This window comes from Strigops habroptila (genome assembly GCF_004027225.2).
Source record: "Strigops habroptila isolate Jane chromosome 13 unlocalized genomic scaffold, bStrHab1.2.pri S16, whole genome shotgun sequence".
In the NCBI taxonomy this organism is placed as follows: domain Eukaryota; kingdom Metazoa; phylum Chordata; class Aves; order Psittaciformes; family Psittacidae; genus Strigops; species Strigops habroptila.
The window spans coordinates 1,942,938-1,961,065 of NW_022651054.1; the positions used below are offsets into that span (position 1 = coordinate 1,942,938).

General features: G+C 45.8%; 1 protein-coding gene across 8 annotated transcripts in view; it reads left to right on the plus strand.

Moving 5' to 3' along the window:
• Positions 1–564: 564 nt before the first annotated feature.
• The window catches only part of CUX1 (cut like homeobox 1), a 273,385-nt gene continuing 255,821 nt past the window's right edge, over positions 565–18,128 (plus strand). For 6 of the 8 annotated variants that reach the window (XM_030472165.2, XM_030472166.2, XM_030472170.2 and 3 more), the window contains exon 1: positions 665–796. In XM_030472165.2, the coding sequence (XP_030328025.1) occupies positions 734–796 (63 nt within the window). In that variant the 5' untranslated portion in view covers positions 665–733. Of the gene's footprint in view, positions 797–15,584; positions 15,816–18,128 lie in introns of those variants that run through there. The other 2 variants (XM_030472171.1, XM_030472172.1) reach the window with 2 other exon arrangements.

The following is an 18,128-nucleotide window of genomic DNA, read 5'->3' on the forward strand; positions in this document are numbered from 1 at the left end:
TATTTATAGCACCGTTATTGTTCAGAACAACACAAGTTATTTCATCCTTTAATCTCCGTTTCTATGGCTATCCATAGCCGCGGTTTGATCCTCCGACCTCCCCGCGGGTCTCCCCCCCGCCTCGCTCCCGGCCGGTTCGGCGGCTCCGGCCCGTCACTCAGTGCCTGCCGGCGGTTCGACCAACGCCGTTACCGGCGGGGTGGCGGAGACCGCGGCTGCACTGCACGCACTTCGCTGGCTGCCGTTTCCCCTAAACTCTGCCGCTCACCTCATTTCAGACAGCGGCTCCCCCAGAGCCCCCCCCACCCCGCGGCTCTGGGGAACCATTTGCGGCGGCGATGCTCCGCGGCGAGCCCCGCACCGGCGGCACGGGGAGGGGGGGGCTCCGCACCCTGATCAATGACACCCCCCGCCCGGTACCACCACAAGCGGCGGGGGGGGGGAAGCGTCCGCCCTGTGCGCGCGCGACCGCGGCTCCCCCTCCGCCCCCCCCCTCACTCCCCCCCCCCCCCCGCGAGCGCACGGGCTGAGTCCGTGTTCCGGGCGGGCGCGGGCTCCAGGCCGGGATTTGGGCGCTCCCCGCCCGCCTCCCTCCCCCTTGCCCCCCCGCCCCTCCTCCCCCCGCCCGGCTGGCTCCCTCCCTCCCTCCCTCCCTCCTCCCCCTCCCTCCCGGCTCCCAACTCCAGCCCCTCTCTCTCGATCAGCCGCTCACTCTGTCTCAATATGTCTCAAGATGGCGGCCAATGTGGGATCGATGTTTCAATATTGGAAGCGCTTTGATTTACAGCAGCTGCAGGTCAGGCTCTCCCGCTCGCCGCACCGGCCGGGCCGCGCCGCCGGACCCCCCCCTCCCCTCGCTCCTTCCCTTCTCCGCCTTCCCTCGGGCCCGGCCTCCCCCTCCTCCTCCCGCTGCCGGCCCGCGCCGCCTAAAGGGAACCCCCCGCTCCGCCCGGCCGCGGCGCTCCGCTCCCTCCGCCCTCCCCCCCCCGCCATTGATCACCGGCCCCATCGGAAATTGATCCTCTTTGTTCAATTCATCGATCAGCCCAAGATGGCGCCGGAGCCGGCGCTGCCGGGGCCGCCGCCGCTTCGCCCGCTCCGTCCCGGGCTGCTCTCTTCCCCGCTTCCCGTTCCCCCCCGGCGGCCGGGGCCGTGCGAAGCGGCCGGGGCGACGGGCGGCGGTGCTGTTGCTGCCGGCGGCCGCCCCTCTTATCCCTCGCCTGCCCGCTTCCCTCCCCAGCCGCCTGCCCCTTCCCGCCGCCGCTTCCCCGCCGCCTTTTCTCGCCGGGAGCCGGGGAAAGTTTACCGAGTGCCGGGACTTTGTGTGGGGGCGCAGGCAGCCGGCCGGGCTCGGCGTGCAGGCGCGGCGCGGCGGGGGCTGGGGGCGCTGTGGTGCCGGCCAGGCGGGCGCTCCCCCGCCGCTGCCCGGCCGCCGCCTCGCCGCGGGGTGCCGGCCCTCCGCCGCCCGCGGGCAGGGGGCTCCGGCCGCCGCGCTCCCGCCGCCCGCTGGCACCGCGCCGGGGCGAGGTGGGGCCGGGGGAGACACCGGCAGCGGCGGCGGGGGGCGAGGGATGGAGCCGCGGCGGGGTCCCGCGGGGCGGGAAGGGGGCGAGCGCCCGGCCTGAGGAAGGGGGGGGTGTGCGGGAGGGCAGCGGCAGCGCAGTCCGGGTGGCCCCCGCCGCCGCCGCGGGGTGTCGGTGAGGGGCCGGCAGAGCGCCGGGGCGTCCGGCGCGGCGGGGAACAGCACGGCCGGGCATCTCCCCGCGGCGGCGTTGGGAGGGCACGCTTACATAATTCACGGGCTCTCCGGCCTCTCCTGCTGCCCGGGATCTGACAGATGGGTGCGATACTGATGCTGCACCGTGCTGTGCTCATAACAGCACACAAGTCCTGCTTCCTCCCAGGGAAAGTCCTCGCAAACCGGCCTCCCTGCACCCCGTGGGTGCGTGCCCGGGGGACGCTGCAGACCCAGCACTTCATGTTAATTGCTGGGGTCTAGATAAGGCCAGGGCGGGCTGTGTATGTGTGTGTGGGGGGGTGGTGGTGGTGTCAAACGATGAATTGGTGCTGCTCCCGCCGCTGAACGGGATTGCAACATGCGTGTTTCTCCCAGTTGATTGGCGCAGGAAGGCGCTGCCCTGCCTCTCCAAACCCTCCGGTGCCTCCCGTTTAAATAAATTGGCTCGAAAGCTGGCGGCTGCCCACCCTGGCCCCCTCCGAGGCGGCTCGGCGGTGCCCTGCCGGAGCCCCGCGGCAGCCGGGGGCAGGTGCGCTGATGCCGGGCAGAGCCGCGGCCCCGCCGGAGGTGAGGGGCTGCGGGCGGGGGGGGACCGGGGAGCGGGACCTGGCGGGACGCACTGCCATGCCCTCTCCTCGGCGGGGCTTGCGGAGGGCGAGCGAGCGGGAGCGATGCTAAACCACCCCAGCAACCCCAAAACGGGAAGTGCTGCGTAGGATCTGTAGAGGGAGGCTGGTCCCTTCTGAATTTCAGGTGCATTAGGAGGTGGGGTGAAGTAGCGTTTTGTTTAGGCTTTTCTTTCTTCTCCCTCCTTCACCCCCCTTCCGTGTTTTATTGTTTCTTTTAAAGGCTTTGGATTAAGGTAGACTTGGCTGAACTTTGCTAACTTGAAAGGGTTCTTAATAGCGACCCAGAATACCTACAGGAATACGGAAAATGAGATCCAGATGTAGGATTGTATAAAATAAAATGGATTAAATTAAGATGTAGTTAAACAAGGTCTGACATCTTTAATTGCGGACTTTTGCTTTTGCCTCTGTGGATGTGTGGTTGTACTTGCTTAGCGTAGGAAAATAAACGCTCCCCACGTTGCTGCTGTGGCGTTACATTTAACGGGGGAGAAGTCTAAATATTTCCTATAAAAATAAAGCCTTCAGAAACGCTTATTGATTAAAACATATTACCCGAAAGTATCTATCATGTAAATTAAATTCTAAAATGTAATGAACGCAGCCGAATGGCATTTTGATAGATTGTTCTATTCTGTTTTTAGTGAAAAATAGCTCGCTTTTATCATAATTTAATTTCTGTGCATACGGTAAAACCTGTTGTGGAGTATCCCTGTGCAAACCTTAATCTCGTTTTGCAGACTCGGTGTGACAGTGTGACTTGAATAGCTTGTAGGTTCTGCTTTGAAGTGCTCTGGTAACTTCAGGTTCTTTGAGCAATATTCGTTACCTGCTTTTGAGGACTTGTGGTTCTCTCTACGTGTTGCGGATTGAGGTTGTTCACCTTTGGCAGGTTCACCGGGCAGCCCTTGTGCGGAGCAAAGTTTGCTAACTCTGCACGCAGGCTATCTGTGGTGAGTCCTGGAGTGACCAGGGAGGTGGAGACTCCCTTCATCCATATGCAAAATAGTTATTTGTTTCAAATTAGCTTTTTTTTCCCCTCCCATCCGCCCATCTGCATGAAGAGGTAGTGTAATATTTACTCCCACTTGCAGATGAAGCAATATGCTATAAAAACTATCGTTACTGAGTATGAAGTTCAGTCTTACAGAGCTGTCCGTGCCTCCCTGCCTCCCTCCCTCCCCCGTCATTCATTTCTACCAACGTATTTCGAGTGTGGAATTACAGAAAATAAAAATGCTTTGCTCTGTACTTCCATTATCCTATTCCAGGACAAAAAACTGAAGCGTTTGTGCTTAACACAGTTCCACCTGTGCCCTGTCAGCTCCTGCTCTTGTAGCTCCGGGTCTAGATGACTTTGAAGCTGTTGTTTTTCTGCTTGAGAAAGTTGTAAGGGGCTGGGACTGTGCAGTCCCGTGTCGCCGGCAGCGGAGTGACATGCGCCCTGTCTGCTCACAACTTCCTCTTCTGCCTTCTGTTAGAAGGCGGCGTTTAACTGTTGATGAGCTTCGACCTGCCTTGTAATATTAAGCAGCAGATTTCTCCAGATTGTATCAATATTAATTAAAAATGGAGCCAGGAACACTTTAGGGTCTGACTTTTTAAATTATTTATTTCCTTTCACTAAATAACCTCTTGTTTATAGGAAGAGAGATTTCAAGGGTTGGAGGCAGGATTAAATAATTCAGAACTTGGATTAAAGAACAAAAAGGTCTGTTCACAAATGGAATATGAGATGCAAACCCGGCAGTTTCCTACAGGTATCAAACGTGGCTCCTCGCTTGAGACATACCTGAAAGTCATGCAGCTGAACACTTAACCCTTTTCTCTAGGAAAGGTTGGTTACATTTCCTAAAGAAACAGTGGAATTATGGTGTTTCTGCATCACTTTGCCATGTGGTTGAAGGTGGACCTGTGTTTGATAACTGATGGGGATTGAGTTGCAATGTGTAGAGAAACCACGTCCTTGCAAACAGTGAATATTGTGGCAATAAGTGCAAATTATATCACCAGAGAAATGCTGTTACCCTCGAGTTAAAACTGCATCTCCTGTTCGGAAGTAATTGTGTGATCTGAACTGGGTTGATGTACGGCAGCATGAAGTTAACCTGCTGTTGTGTGGTCCTGTTTCAAGTTTGTAGGTCTTGGTGTCACTATCACCTTCACCATAAAAACAACCTTCTGCTGGAGAGCAGGAAAATGAGTGTCATGTTCCTAAGACATGCATTCCTCCTTAAGTTCTCGCTTAATATTCCTGAGTATCTGCGTGTATATATCTCCATCAGAGAAGCCAGTTGGTCCTGCAGTATCTTTTTGACCAGCGGTGTTGTATGAGTAAGTCTAGCTTGAGTCTCAGATCTAAGTTGAATCTGGAGGATGAATGGAAGAAGTTAATACTATTTGAAAACTTAAACTATCGCTTGAGGTATTTGGACAATATACACACGTTTCAAAATGTCATCATAGCTTTTGAGGACAGGCACACATACTGTTAAAAAGTACAGTTTCTTACTGCTTTGAGCAGGACAATGTAACTTGTTACCGTCAACCTAGGGAATGAAAATCTAAAGGCAAATCTTGCTCACACGTTTCTGGTTTTTAACATCTCATCCTGGTATTGCATCACATATGATTGAAGTAAGGATGGAGTATTAGTTCTATGCGTGCTGTGACTAATTGTTTAAGGTAAACCATTATAAAATCTGTAACAGAATCTGGAAAATGCAAGTGGTAATGAGGAGCTTTTAACTGCTGAAGTGCTTCTGTTATTGAATTAGAAACAGGTGGAGTTGTTGGCATGTTTTAGTTGGATCTGATTGCACCAGAGCACAAGCTGATCTGCTTTAAGTGAAGGAGTTAACATGCTTCATCAAAAGTGGAATTAGTGAGCGCATCTTAGTGCGTGGTTTTGTTTATCCCTGCAGCTCACTGTAGAACTTCTAGTTTCTATACTGAAAGTAGACAGTGCTTTGCTATTTGTGATGGTAGTTAAATGTGCAACAGGAGTCTCGCACTACTGTAAACATGTTTCTGCTCCCCTCTACCTGATCAGTGATGTGTAGTGGAAGCAGCTTGGTAGTTCTTGAGGAAGATGCAATACAGGGAACTGGGAGGGATGGAAAAGCCACGGCACTGCTGCTCAGGTACTTTGATAGCTGTCATTGCTTCCCTGCAGCAGGAAGGCTTTGGCTTTTTGTGGTGGTCAGGGTGGTCAGGCCCTGGGTGTCCAACACGCAATGACGTACTAGAAAAAAGGCCCTTGATGTGTTTCTGGCTTGAAAATTTGGCTTTTATAGGATTCCTTGAGTTCAGTTCCTTGAGTTCTGTTCCTTGGAAAGACATTTCTGAAAGCTTTTCTAGCCCTCTCCTGTTCTTCAAATGAAATAATGCCCATCTGAAACATGGCAGAGTTAGTGTGTGTTTCAGTCACTCTGCTCCTTCGCCAAGTGTGTGGGTAATCGGATAATGTATTGAGAAATGCAGTAGTGAGGATTTGGAATATGGTCATGGTATGGGATCTTTTTGAGAGAAGATTGCACTACTTGGCTGTCTACAACAATACCAAGTAAGTAATGGGTGAAACGTTTGCTGTAGAAGAAATTACATGCAGTCTAAAATTCCAGTGAACAATTATTCTTTATTTGCAAGCTGATTTGTAATGCAAAAAGTGAATGTAGAAAAATGCATAATCCAGAGTCTCATTTTGATCACACTGAGGCTGAAAATAAAGGCAGTTTATTTCTTGGATAGAGAACAGATACATGTGTGGATGTTTAGTATTTTTTAAGACCCCAAGCAGGCAGTGCTCATTGATTTGTCGTCTTTTTATGTAAGCAGGGTAGTAAGTTCCCATCTTGTATATTCAGGTTTCTCTTGCACATGTTCTTTACATTTTATCCTTTGCCTTATCTTAGTGCTTGGTTGTTTCCCATATACTTCATGTTGAAAATACAGTGGTTTCCATTGAGAATACAGTGACAGTGTTGCATGAGGAAGATGTGAAGCTGAGAGGGAGAAAGCTGGAATGGGATAGTTGGCAGAAGACAAGAGCGAAGAGATTTGTATGAGAGTGTTCACACATGGGTAGGTGAGAACTTGCCAGGAAAGATGAGAGAAACTTAGACCTTGTGAGCAGGTGAGATAAATCTTACCAATTTTGTGGCATACGTGTTCTCAGCTTGGTTTCGTTGTCTCTGGTTTGACAAGGCAAGTAAGTTGGTCATTTCTGCTTTTATTGTTAGTTATAATGAAGAAAATAGTGTTTATACTTTGCTTGGTGTGTGAAAAACATCCAGACAGATAGCTGGATGTTAACAACATTAAGTTTTTACACAAGATTAAATACAGAAGTCTGCAGATGTTGGTGTAGGTTGTTGGATATAACAGTGGTTGTCCCTGTCCTCAAACCAGGGAATTTCCCTGAATTTCTGGGAAAGCAGCAGGCATAAAGAATTTGTACTAGATCCACCACAATTCCCTGATTGTGCTCTTGTTTTGGCTCTGGCATATACAGCACTTCTGACTGTGCTGTTACTTGGTCACTTCTGTGACTTGGCAAAGTTAGGTATTTAGCATGAGTAAACTTATTTCTTGGTGTGAAGGTGCTAAAGCCGGGAGGTGGCTCAATGGCTCTGTGCAGGTGTGTTAAAGCAGATGTAGGTTTGAAGTTGGAGCCTTTCATACTAATGTTGTCTGAAGGCTTTTTGCCTCGCTGGCGGTGCACTTGCTTCCTTGCCTTGCAATAATTTAATGCCTTTGTCGACAGTTGGGGTAATAAGGAAGTTTCTGTGGGGGCTGGAGTTGTGCTGTTGTTTCATGGGGTGGTGATTGCCTGCCTCCTCATTGGGCTCATGGACCTGCAGTGGTCTGCTCTGGGAAAGCACAGGTAAAAGAGTACCCTTTCTTTGAAAAACTCAAAAGCAGATGCACAGGAATACTTAAGCTGCTGTATTTAGATGCTTTAGATTCCCCTGTGTCTTTGTGTTTCTGCTGTGAGCTTTTTAAGGCATATGAGGATGAAGGCCATGGCCGTCTCTAAGGCTTTTTTTACAGGAGTTCATACATCGGAGCTGGGCAGATCCTGTTCTTACAGTCTTGTGTGTGGAAACATACCTTAGTAGATGAGCAGGCTTGGACACAACAGCATTTGGCAGTGCCAGTACGAGGTTTCTGTGAGTGACAGGGAAATTTAGGCTAAAATATTGCTAAACAGCTGGACTGATTTCATAGTGGAGCCAGACCCTTCGTTTTGCTGAATCCAGTCATCTTGTGCTTGGCTAGTGATCAGGTGAATCCAGCGTGCATTGCACACAAGTATGCAGGTGAGACCAACCTGTGGTCTAATTCTGCTAACGTTTTATAGTATCCCTTGGGCTATGGAGATGGGGTGGTCCTGAGCTGCTGCGTTACCACGTTGTGTGGGATTGCTTCTGTGGGTTTGGGTGTGTGTGCGTACAAGGAGCCTGAGTCAGTTCTGATGCTTATGTTGTAGAGGTCTCTCGTTGCTGAGAAATGTTGGCTTCTGTGTGTGGTTCACATATGACAAGCTGAGGACAGTAACGTTGCAGGGAAGTAAAAATAAAAGCAAGTTGAGTGGGGGAAATGACAGTGTTTAAAGAACTGGGTGGGCTGGAGGGAAGTGATGAAGAAAGGAAGGAGTTAAGGAGCAAGCTAAAGTCTTGGACTTGGAAATGAAACTCTTCTTGCAGTGCTGTTGGGAGAAGAGCAGACCTTATTTTAGAATTTACATAAATATTTGCCAGTGCAGCTGGGCAGGATGGAGGCTCTCCCAGCAAGTGCAGTTGCTGACTGTATAGAAGGATGGCCTGGGGTTTACCTCCAAGCTGTGCTTGGGGAAACATCCTGAGAAGATTTGTACAAGAGATGTCAGGGTGATGGTATAACTTCAGAGTACACTGACAAATATTTAATGTGTGACAAACAGGGTTTATGTTCCTGGTAGTTTTGTAACCACTTGGATTGTATTTTCAGGTATTATGAGTAGAAGAAGCATTCTCATTGTTAAAAAAGGCCATTTAATAGCTTTTGACTTATATTTTAAAAAATGAAGAGTCAGACTAGCTGTATCTTAGATGGAAAAAGGTTATATGCTCTGCATGGAAATGTTCTGTCTTATTCCTACAGAAACCAAAACTGCAAAGCTAGAAGGTAGTGCTGCAGATGATGAAATGCAGTGGAGGTTGGATAGGTTAAATCTTACTCCTCCTGCTCTCTCTGGCATCTCTGCTAGATATTTGAGGTTGCATGTGTTGCTGATCCAGTCTTTTCAGGAAAACCAGAAGATTTCTCTTACCCAAATGGTAAGCTTCAGCTGGTATGCATCAGCCCATCAAAAATTCTATTAGTGAGTACTTACTTTGGGAGATAATGCTTTGGGGGACTGGTACTAACATACAGAGCTTTATTTGGTTTGGATTCAGTAGTAGTGACTCTGGAATAAGTGGGGAGTTTCAGTCTTGCTGTTAGCAGGGGATGTGTGCCTGTTCTGGGCTCTGCTGTGGGTCTGCTCCAGCCTCTGAGCATGACACTTGGCCTCTGTTGATTTACTTCTCCATCTGGAAAGCATTGATAATGGTTCTGACCCCTCTTTGAGACCACTTTGAGATACAACACTGTGAGTTAGCACTTATTATTCCTCTTTGCTGCTACTTCATTCTGTATTCTGGATAAGTAAGATTTAGTTGTTACATTTTCTGCACCTTTATTAGCTTTCTTCTACAATGGGTTAAGCAGAGCATATGCTACTGTTGATTTGTAGGTACTTTTCAGGCTTGTTGCTGGAAGCACTGTCTATAGAAACGAATGTGAAAAAAGAGCTGAGTAGCTGGGTGTCCTGAAAGAATGCTGTTGATTGGTACCAAATCACTGGAGAAAATGTTTCCTGCAAATGGTTATGAACTTAAAATCTGGAGTTACTCATACATACACATACTCTCACTTTAAAATGTCCCTCCATGTTCTTTGGTATAGTGTTTGAAGGCAAGATATGCAATTTATCAAGTTTCCCTTCAGATTTCTCTGCGCATTAAAGGCTGCTTGAAATTTACATTATAGGCACCCAGTGCTATGCATGTTGAATTGAATATTCAACAGTTTGTGGTTGCATGGTTTAAAACTGCAGTCCTCAGCTAGCTGCAGGTTTGAAACAGCTCCCTGTGTCAGAGGAACAGGCCGGTCCTTGCCAGCTCAGGAGGAGCAGAATCTGCAGGCGCTACCAGGGCTTCCCTCCAAGCCACCCTCTGGTGGTTGTAGGGGCTCTGAGTGGCAGCATGTGAGCTCCTCAAATGGCAAAAGAGAGGGATATGTGCAGCACAGTTTCTGTCTAAGGTGGTAGTCTTGGATGTGAAGACTGAAGTTCTTCATTCACCAAGGATGTACGATGGGGTACTTTGGAACTTTTTCTTGCAGCAACAAGTTTTATCCAAATTGTTCAGGTTTTGTAGCCTAAGTATCAATAGGCTGCTAAGGCTGTCAGCGGGGTTGGAGGTTATGCTTTAGATGTCTACTTGTGCCATCAGAAATATTGATCTCCTACTCATTTTGCATGCATTTGCTTTCTGAATAGTTATGAGGCTGGAGAGGCGCTGTGCTCCACTGCTGCGAGTAGGTCTTATGTGCTCAGCTCAGTGAACTTTGCAAAGGTATAAGCTTTATCCCTGTTTAGCACAGCACGGAGTGCCTGACCCAGTGAGCATTGTCACATGTGCTTCGTTTTTAACACATGCATAGTCGTCGTCTTCTGACTGAGCCTGGATGGGAAGGTGCTGCCTTTTCTAACCCGGCCCCAACTTGTGAACAGGGAGGGATCTCTCCATATTAGTTCAGTGGCTTCTCAGTCTCTTCCTTTTATCTCATGTTTCTAATCAACTTAATTCTTGTTTCGTTGATGTGAAATACAAATGTTGTCAGAATTGCTCAATAAAATTTATACTCGTGTTTTGTCTGTAATTATTTTTCATTTTCTTTTTATTGGCTGTTTACACATTTTCTTGCATGTGCATGTCAAAGTAAATTTGTATCATGTTATCACTTAAAGATGTTTGCTTCATTTGCAGGCATAAATAAATGAGCACTTTGTCTATTAGCTGAAATATGATGATGTTAATTTTGTCAGCAATCTGCAGATACTTTTTCTGTTGCAACTTTGGTGTATGTTAATATTGATAGCACTCAACTTTGGTTTGGTATGTCTGGTATGAGCATAGTTGCTTTTCTGATACTAATTGTGGAGATGGGATAATATTAAACATTTAAAACAAGGAGCCAGTAGTCTTGCAATTGATTTTTTGTGGAAAGACCTCTGCGAGGAGTTGCTCACACAATCGTAACCTGAGTTTTTTTTACGTGAGTGCAAGAAGTGTTTTGTGTATTCAAAAAATAAGAAAGAAAAAAGCTGTACATACACCAGTTACTCCTCCTTTCCCTTCTTCAAGCTCTGTCCTGTCTCTTTCAGGAGCTCTAGTTTTCTTTTTCTTATAGGTTCTGCACATTTTCGCTGGCATGGAGTCTTGCTATTGAAGTTCTTCGAATGTTGGAAAAGGGCAGTTTGCTAATACTGTGTCTTCAGGTCATCTCTGCTGCTCTTCACAACACCCGGCCCGTTTTCTCAAGCAAATATCTTTATACTCAATTCCTGCTTGAACTCAGAATGTCTTTTCTTTCTCATTCCTTCCAAAAGTGAGCTGATACTTGCTGCTTTGTAGGGGTGAACTCAGGGGGCTGCTGTGCTCTTGCTTCACAGGATGCAAGAAGCGTTAGGTGCGTGGTGAAGCAGACAGTACGGAGGGAGGAATCTGTCTAGGAGAAGTTATTTTGCATACTTTCCTAAGAAGGCTTTTCTGGTGTGAGTCTTCATCCTGCCAGACTGTGGGTGCCCTCCGTGTTACTGATGGTCCTTAACCCCTGCGGCTCTGTGGAGTAGTTCTGTGGTTTAAATTGGGATTTGAATCAAATTAAATGGTCTTACAGAGTCATGCTCTTAGTTTTATGTATAAAACACTGTTTGCTGTTCGATGCTAGTGAGGAGGAGCTAGTTTCAGGCTTTTAATGTGTGTGTAGGCGAAGCTTTGGTCAGTCCCATGACTGGGAAGTTGTATTGTAAAGCTGCTTTCTTCTGTGCAACTCTTGATACTCGTTTCTGAGTCCTTTGCTGTGCTCCATGCCACCAACTCGTGAAACTAGAACTGAGTGCTTTTTTTGTTGGGTTGATATGTTACATACAGCACAAGTGATTAAAACAGCACACACGCTGTGCTGTGACCAGCTTGCTTGAGATAATAAATTAAAATCTGTTAGCATCTGAGATGTCCTGGCATATCCTGAGAATAGTTAGATCTTTAATGTGCCAAGCTAAGTAAAACTTGATTAATGTCACTATCTGGGATTTTCTGTCCTGTAAATAGGACTTGAAGTCTAAAATTGGAACTGTGAAAACCTACTTTAACTAGGATTAGAAGCAGAACTTAGTAGTTGAGATTGTTTTCAGGATCTTAGAAAGTGGTCACTGTGCCCCGGAGCTGTTGTACATGCCATCTTTTTGAAAAGGAACTTTAAGGGAAGGGCTAAAAGTTTGTTTGGGACTGCAGCATGCTCCCCTTGGCCATTCAGTGCAGTCTTTCTCAGTGGTGTAAAAGGTGCTTTCTGTGCCTGGCTGCTGCCTGCTGTACCAGAGGTTGTTAGATCTCCAGTCTCAGGTGTTTGAAACTTCTGATACCCTTTAGGATCCTCACTGGTGCAGGGAGGTGGTAGGCAGGCACTCTGTATTAGAGGCTTCCTTTTGGAGTACATGAGCAAATGTGGAAGCTCCTGATACCAGGAAATGTTTGATATATGTATTATTTTTCATTTTCTAAGTGAACTTTGGTTTTGTACAGCTAGATCAACTGGAAGCTGGTAAACTGGGAGGCATGCCTGCTTTGAAAAAACACACCTTCTATTGTTTGGGGCATTCATGGCTCTTTATCTTGTTCGCTTCTAGATATGTCATGGCAAAATGCAGCCATATATCTTAGTGTTTTTACGCCCTATTTATTTGCTATAATCATTTTACCAACCAATTGTGAAGCTAATTTCAGTGGTAAGAAATGTTCATTCTGTAGCTGGCTTTCTTTTTTAGAGAAGTTGTTGGTTGGCAGCAGCCTCGGTACAGTTTCTTGATTGTCATCTTTTCATTATAAATTTACTTTCTAAATGCTGACTTAAGGCCTGACACATTGTTTGTTTAACTGTCAGTTACTAGTTTGGAGACCTAATAAAAGCCTCTCAGATCTTCCTATGGAATTAGGCCATCCTTTACCACCCCAGTGACTGAAGTAAAACAACTGTAATAGTATCTTTCAGTATCTATCCCATTTTTGCTGGAACCCTGTTTAGGGTGTCTTCTGATACTTTATCCTCACTGTGACAGTAGTTATTTCTCTGGTAAAAGGTCACTGTAATGTTTTAATTGGATTTTTCAGCTGATAGGAATATAAAAATACAAGTTTATTAATAGAGTAGCTTTGATCTTGAAGGATTCCAAAGCATTTGCTGCATTGCGTGTACCGGAATGGTTTAGTTTTACTGCTCATTCAGGAATAATCAGTTTTGTCGTGGAGCAGGGTAGCTGGATGTTCTACCTAGCAGGTCGGGAGGAGCGAGGAGCACGTCAGTGTGAGAAGGGGGAAAATCTGGGACGGCAGAACCTTGTTCCTCAACTGGAATTTCCCCAGGATACAGAATCAAACTGTGCTACCATCGAAGGTGCCAAAGGACCTTTCACAAGTTGTTTTGGTTTTGGTTTTCCTCTGAAATCTTTGAAAAAGGTCATGGGCAAGAGACAATTAGAGAAACACTTAACTGACCTTGTTAGTGTATTTTTGTGGAATTACTGTGCTTTACAGTTATTGCTGCTTTACACAGATGGTTATTGCTGGTTTCCATCTGTTCGTTAAGGGAAAGTAAAGACAGAAGACGGAAGCTTTAACTGGATTTTTAACCAGAACTTTTAGGTTTTATTTCTTCTTTGACCATGTCAGGTTAATCTGCTGGGTTGAGTGCACTGTGGTTTCAAGGAAACGAGATCAAAGTGGGAGCATGTCTGCACAGTATGGGTCACGATAGCAGTTTCCTGTGTTTCGGGCACCCTTTTCTTTGAACAGTCCTCAGGTATGTACCATGATATCACCCTGGCAGATGGCCAGGCCAAGGGAGAGACTCTGACCAAGACTGACATTATGGAAGCCACTTAAGCGAAGTGCTCCATGGCCAAAAAAGATCCTTCAGCTCATATTGCTGCTTATTTCCAGTTTAACCATAGTGCTCCCAGTGTGAATGACTTCACGGTGCCCCAGTGGGGTTTTCCCTGGTTTTGCTAACTTTACACTATTGCAATGGTTAAAAACTTGAAGATCTTTCAAGGCTTGCAGCTGTGGGAGCTTCCTGCTGGCACCGATGTAGCTGAGCCGACATCAGATTTAGGCTTTTAGCGCTCGTGGCAATGTTCTGTTCCTCAATTTCTGCAGAACGGTGGGTGAAGGAGCCCCAGAGCTGCGAGAGAATGATCTGGGGTTTCACCCGATGAAGAACAAAGCCAAATGAAAAACTTCTTCAAAGTCCCATCATCCTTCTTGTGGCACTCACAGAGGTTTTTTTTCTTCACCCGACTACTCTCTTTGAACCGGTGTATGATTTGTTCTTGCAGGGCTGCTTTCAGTAGGCAGAAATCTCAGGTGGGATGGAAAACTGAGCCTGGCTGGTGGGAGAGCTGCTTCCAGGGGTCCCGAGCAGGGGACAGAACAGGCATTTTATTTCTCAGTCTCCTTTGCCAGTTGCTCAACCAGATGTCCTCAGTAGTTTGTGCTATAAGATGTTAAGTAATTATATCATTCAGATTCTAGTTAAACATAATTAGAGCCCTGTGTAAACTGAGTGAAGCTGACAGGTTTTATAGGTTGGTCATAGCAAAAATATCAGATGATATAGCTCAGCATTAATACAAAAAAATTTAAGCCTCCCTGCCCTCAAATAAAGAGGTGTTTAGTCTCCAAATTTAGTCCTTAATTAGAGCTACAATTTATGGAACTTACTAAAAATGTTTTCAGGATCTTGGAAGCCTCACTCAAAACTGTTCCTACATAGTGTTTGCTAGTTAAAGCTGCTTCTCCTATGCTCCTGAATTTGAAATAGAGAACCTTCCCAGCAGTTGCTAGGTAAAGTAAAGCAGAAAGAGAACTGAATTTTGGGTTTTGTTTTTTTTTTTTTTTTGTCCTGTAATTTGAACTGGTGGGTAAGTCAGTTGTAGTGGTGCTCCTTGACTTGAGAAGGGTTTGAACACGTAGTGCTATCCCTGCTTTGCGCTCCCGTTTCCTTTCCCAGCTGGTAGCTAACTGGTCTTTTTGGATCATCCAGCTGGAGCACAGCCTTGGTGGGATGCCTTGTTTGCCACCAGCTATCCCACTGCAGGCCGGGTTCATAACCATCACATTTCGTTGGTTATTGTTAAACAGCAGGACCAGACAGACCCTCCATGTAGTGTGTACGTAGGTATTGCAAAGCAACAGAAGTAAGTGCGAGATTGTGAACGCAGGGCTGAAACATTAGCTTGTGTTCCAGCATTTGGTTATTGTTATATTATTACAGCTCTCTGAATCTGATCCTGGGTATTTCTCTCCCTCATTTTACAGATCTGACACATTATTTTGTTGTTTGTTTGCTGGCAGGCGAAACATATTTTCTGAAGGAAAGTGTTAACAGATATGCTGATAAAATGTCTGTCTTCTAAAAACTGTCTGAAGACAAATTGAGTATTTGTCTACATGTGGCGTTCACACTGTTGCTGTGCTAGCTACCGAACAAACTAACAAGATGATTCTTGTCTTTTTTAGGATGTAATTTTTAAATCTTGTAGGAGTCCCAAGCTGTGAACTAGACCCAGGGTAATCCCTGTTCTGCTGGACTCCGAGCACTGTCTGGCTTTGGAATAGTAAAGAAAAATTAGGTACAGAACATACACGGGGAAATAAAAGTATGTTGGAAAATCCAGACTCAAGAAGTGAAAGGGATTCTGCATTTAGACTAAGTTGAAAGGGTAAAATCGGACAGAAGAAAACAGCAATTACCTCTTGGTAATCCTAAATGATGAAGTTGTCTTGCTCGGTACTGAAAACAGCTCCTTTGCCTGCACTGCAGAGTTACTTCATGCAGTAACTTCCCACGTCCCCTCCAGCCTCTCCCCACCATGCTTAGTTATGTCACTTGTGTGATGCTTCGAGCCTTGCTGTCCTGGCTGGAATCTCGAGACTGTTTCCAAGCTTGTATTTCTCACTTGGCAGCACACGATGCGGCTGGTGGGCAATCTGCCGTATCCCTTTCTTGTCAAACATCAGAGTTGGTGTCTGACACCGAATCCGGGAATAAGAACGGGGAGAGTGAAATGTATGGTGGAACTGAAGGTATCTGCTGGGTGTCTTTGTGCATTTTTCTGTAGTTATTGCTTGTGATTGATGCTCAGATCTTGTAGTGATGGAAAGACAGAGATTTTGCTTTTCCCTTTCGTATTTCAAGTGATTAGCATGACCTGGTAAGTGGAAAAATTCCAGCTACTTTTTCCTATCAAGTGCTATCTGCTTACAATCGAAAAACTCAGTTTCAGGAAAATCCCCTAAAGTTTTCTAGAAACAAAACAGTTTTATAAAGGTGTGTGTATACGTGTGTGTGTGTGTGTGTTTGTGTAAACACACAAGCTCGCACAAGCACAATCTCCTTCCTGGATCAGCTCCCACCATGCAAAATACAAACCTGAAAGTGCTATAATTGATTATGTGCAATAGGAGACAACCAACCAAGATTTTGGGAGAGGGCAGGGTGTGGTCCAGATCTGGCAAAACATTTAAGAACTGAACATTATTTTTTCAAAGGTAGGGAAACTTTAAAACATCGGTCCAAGAGTTAAGACAGGTTGGGAGAAGGAAAATAGTACAGTAAACTGAGGCGTCTTCTTTTTAGGGGGAGGTGTTGGGGGAGGAATTGGGAAGAAAGAACACACAAGTTTAGGTTAGTACATGTTCATGTTCTTCTGGTTTTTTAACTTCATTTGTTTCCCTGGCAGATGTCCCATGGCTTTGAGGCCTTTGTCTGCGTGAGAGAGAACATGAAGGAGGGCTTGGCAGGACGCTTTTGGGTTGTGTGGAATAGCTGGTAGTCATATTTATAGTTCGTGTTGTCTCTTGGCTTATGCAATTTTGATAACCAGCAATCGTTCTGCAAAGTTACGTGTTGGCAAGTCAGCTCTCCCTGAATTTCCTCCACCAATTCTGTGTTGGAGCTAGGTTTCATGTACAAGTTTTTGTAAGGTCTCAATAGGACTTGTCACATCCACAGTACTTTGTTCTTGTGGAGTAAGTACATTTCATACACATCCCCTCCATATTAGACAATCTTTTTTTTATAACATCTTTATACAATCGAAGATGTTAAATGTAACTCTGCTTAATTCAATTGAAAAGAAAAAGTCTACTAAAAGAGATCTAGCAATCCTCAAGTGGTAACGCTTTTCTGAGCTGTGTAGCCTATATATATATTCTCCATATATGTATGTGTCCTCCTTTGAAGGCTCTTCATTCATTTTTTTAATGATCATTGTACCTCGATGTTCAATATTGTATTCTTTTGACTTGCTGAAATCCATAGTGGAGCTGGTCCTGTTGCTTCTGTGGTCTGCAGGGGAAGAGGAACAATATTTGGCTCCCGTGAGGGTTTGAACCTTCTGGTAGCCTTTTACCTTTTCTATGTCTCTGAGTCTAAATGGATTTATAACTCTGTAGCTTTATGCCTTTAAAACACCTACTATAATTGCTTAGAAATATACTTTGTGTCAGCCTTTATTGCTTACTGTGATTACGCTTCTGGTAACCAAGCTTTTTGGCAGACTCATAAAATATAAGTTTCTCATAATAGGATTCCTGACAGAGTTAAACAATATGCATAGCTTACAGTGCAAATATGCTTTATTGGGGAAAGGAGATTATTCTGCTGTTCTTCAATACCTTTAATTTGAGACTTCAGGAGGTGCTCTGCATTAAGTGCATGCATGGGTTTAAAAAACCCTTATGTTTTGCCCGTTTCACTGACGGTAGGTAGGTGAGGGCCTTTTCTTTGAATGGCAGGTTTGTAGTTGAGGAGAATGTGCAGGCAAGTTCCTGGACTCCTAGACACTGTTTCTTATCAGTTAGCGTAGTTTGTACATAAACTGTACAAAAGGTTGAAAAAATGCTGCTTAATGTTGTTGATTTAATGCCTCAGTGCTGTGTGAATGCTGAGAAAACCCCCAAACCTGGCATCAAAGGTTTGTATCTTCAACTTGGGGCTGGTACTTCCTGGTAAAGCAGAGGATCATGTAAAGCTGTCTGTAGGGTGGGATGGGTGAGCTATCGATATGTTTGGTTGTGGTAATGTTACATCTGATAATTCCACATGACAGAAACATATGAAGGAGTTGTGTATTCTCACGACAGTGAAAATACAGAGGACAGAAGATACCAGAGACAGCTGAGCTTTGTGTTGTACCGCCTTGATCTTGATGTCTCACCTGGTGTGTTCAGGTGGACATCAGAAGGTTGGGAAATTCTAGTTTAACATTGCAAATCAACTTAGTGTATTAATTCCTGTAAACTGTTTCTAGAGATTGCAGGATTGAGGAGGTGTTATTTATCATCACTTTTAGCTAAAGAGTTCCACCCATGCAAAATTCTTAGCGCTAAGAG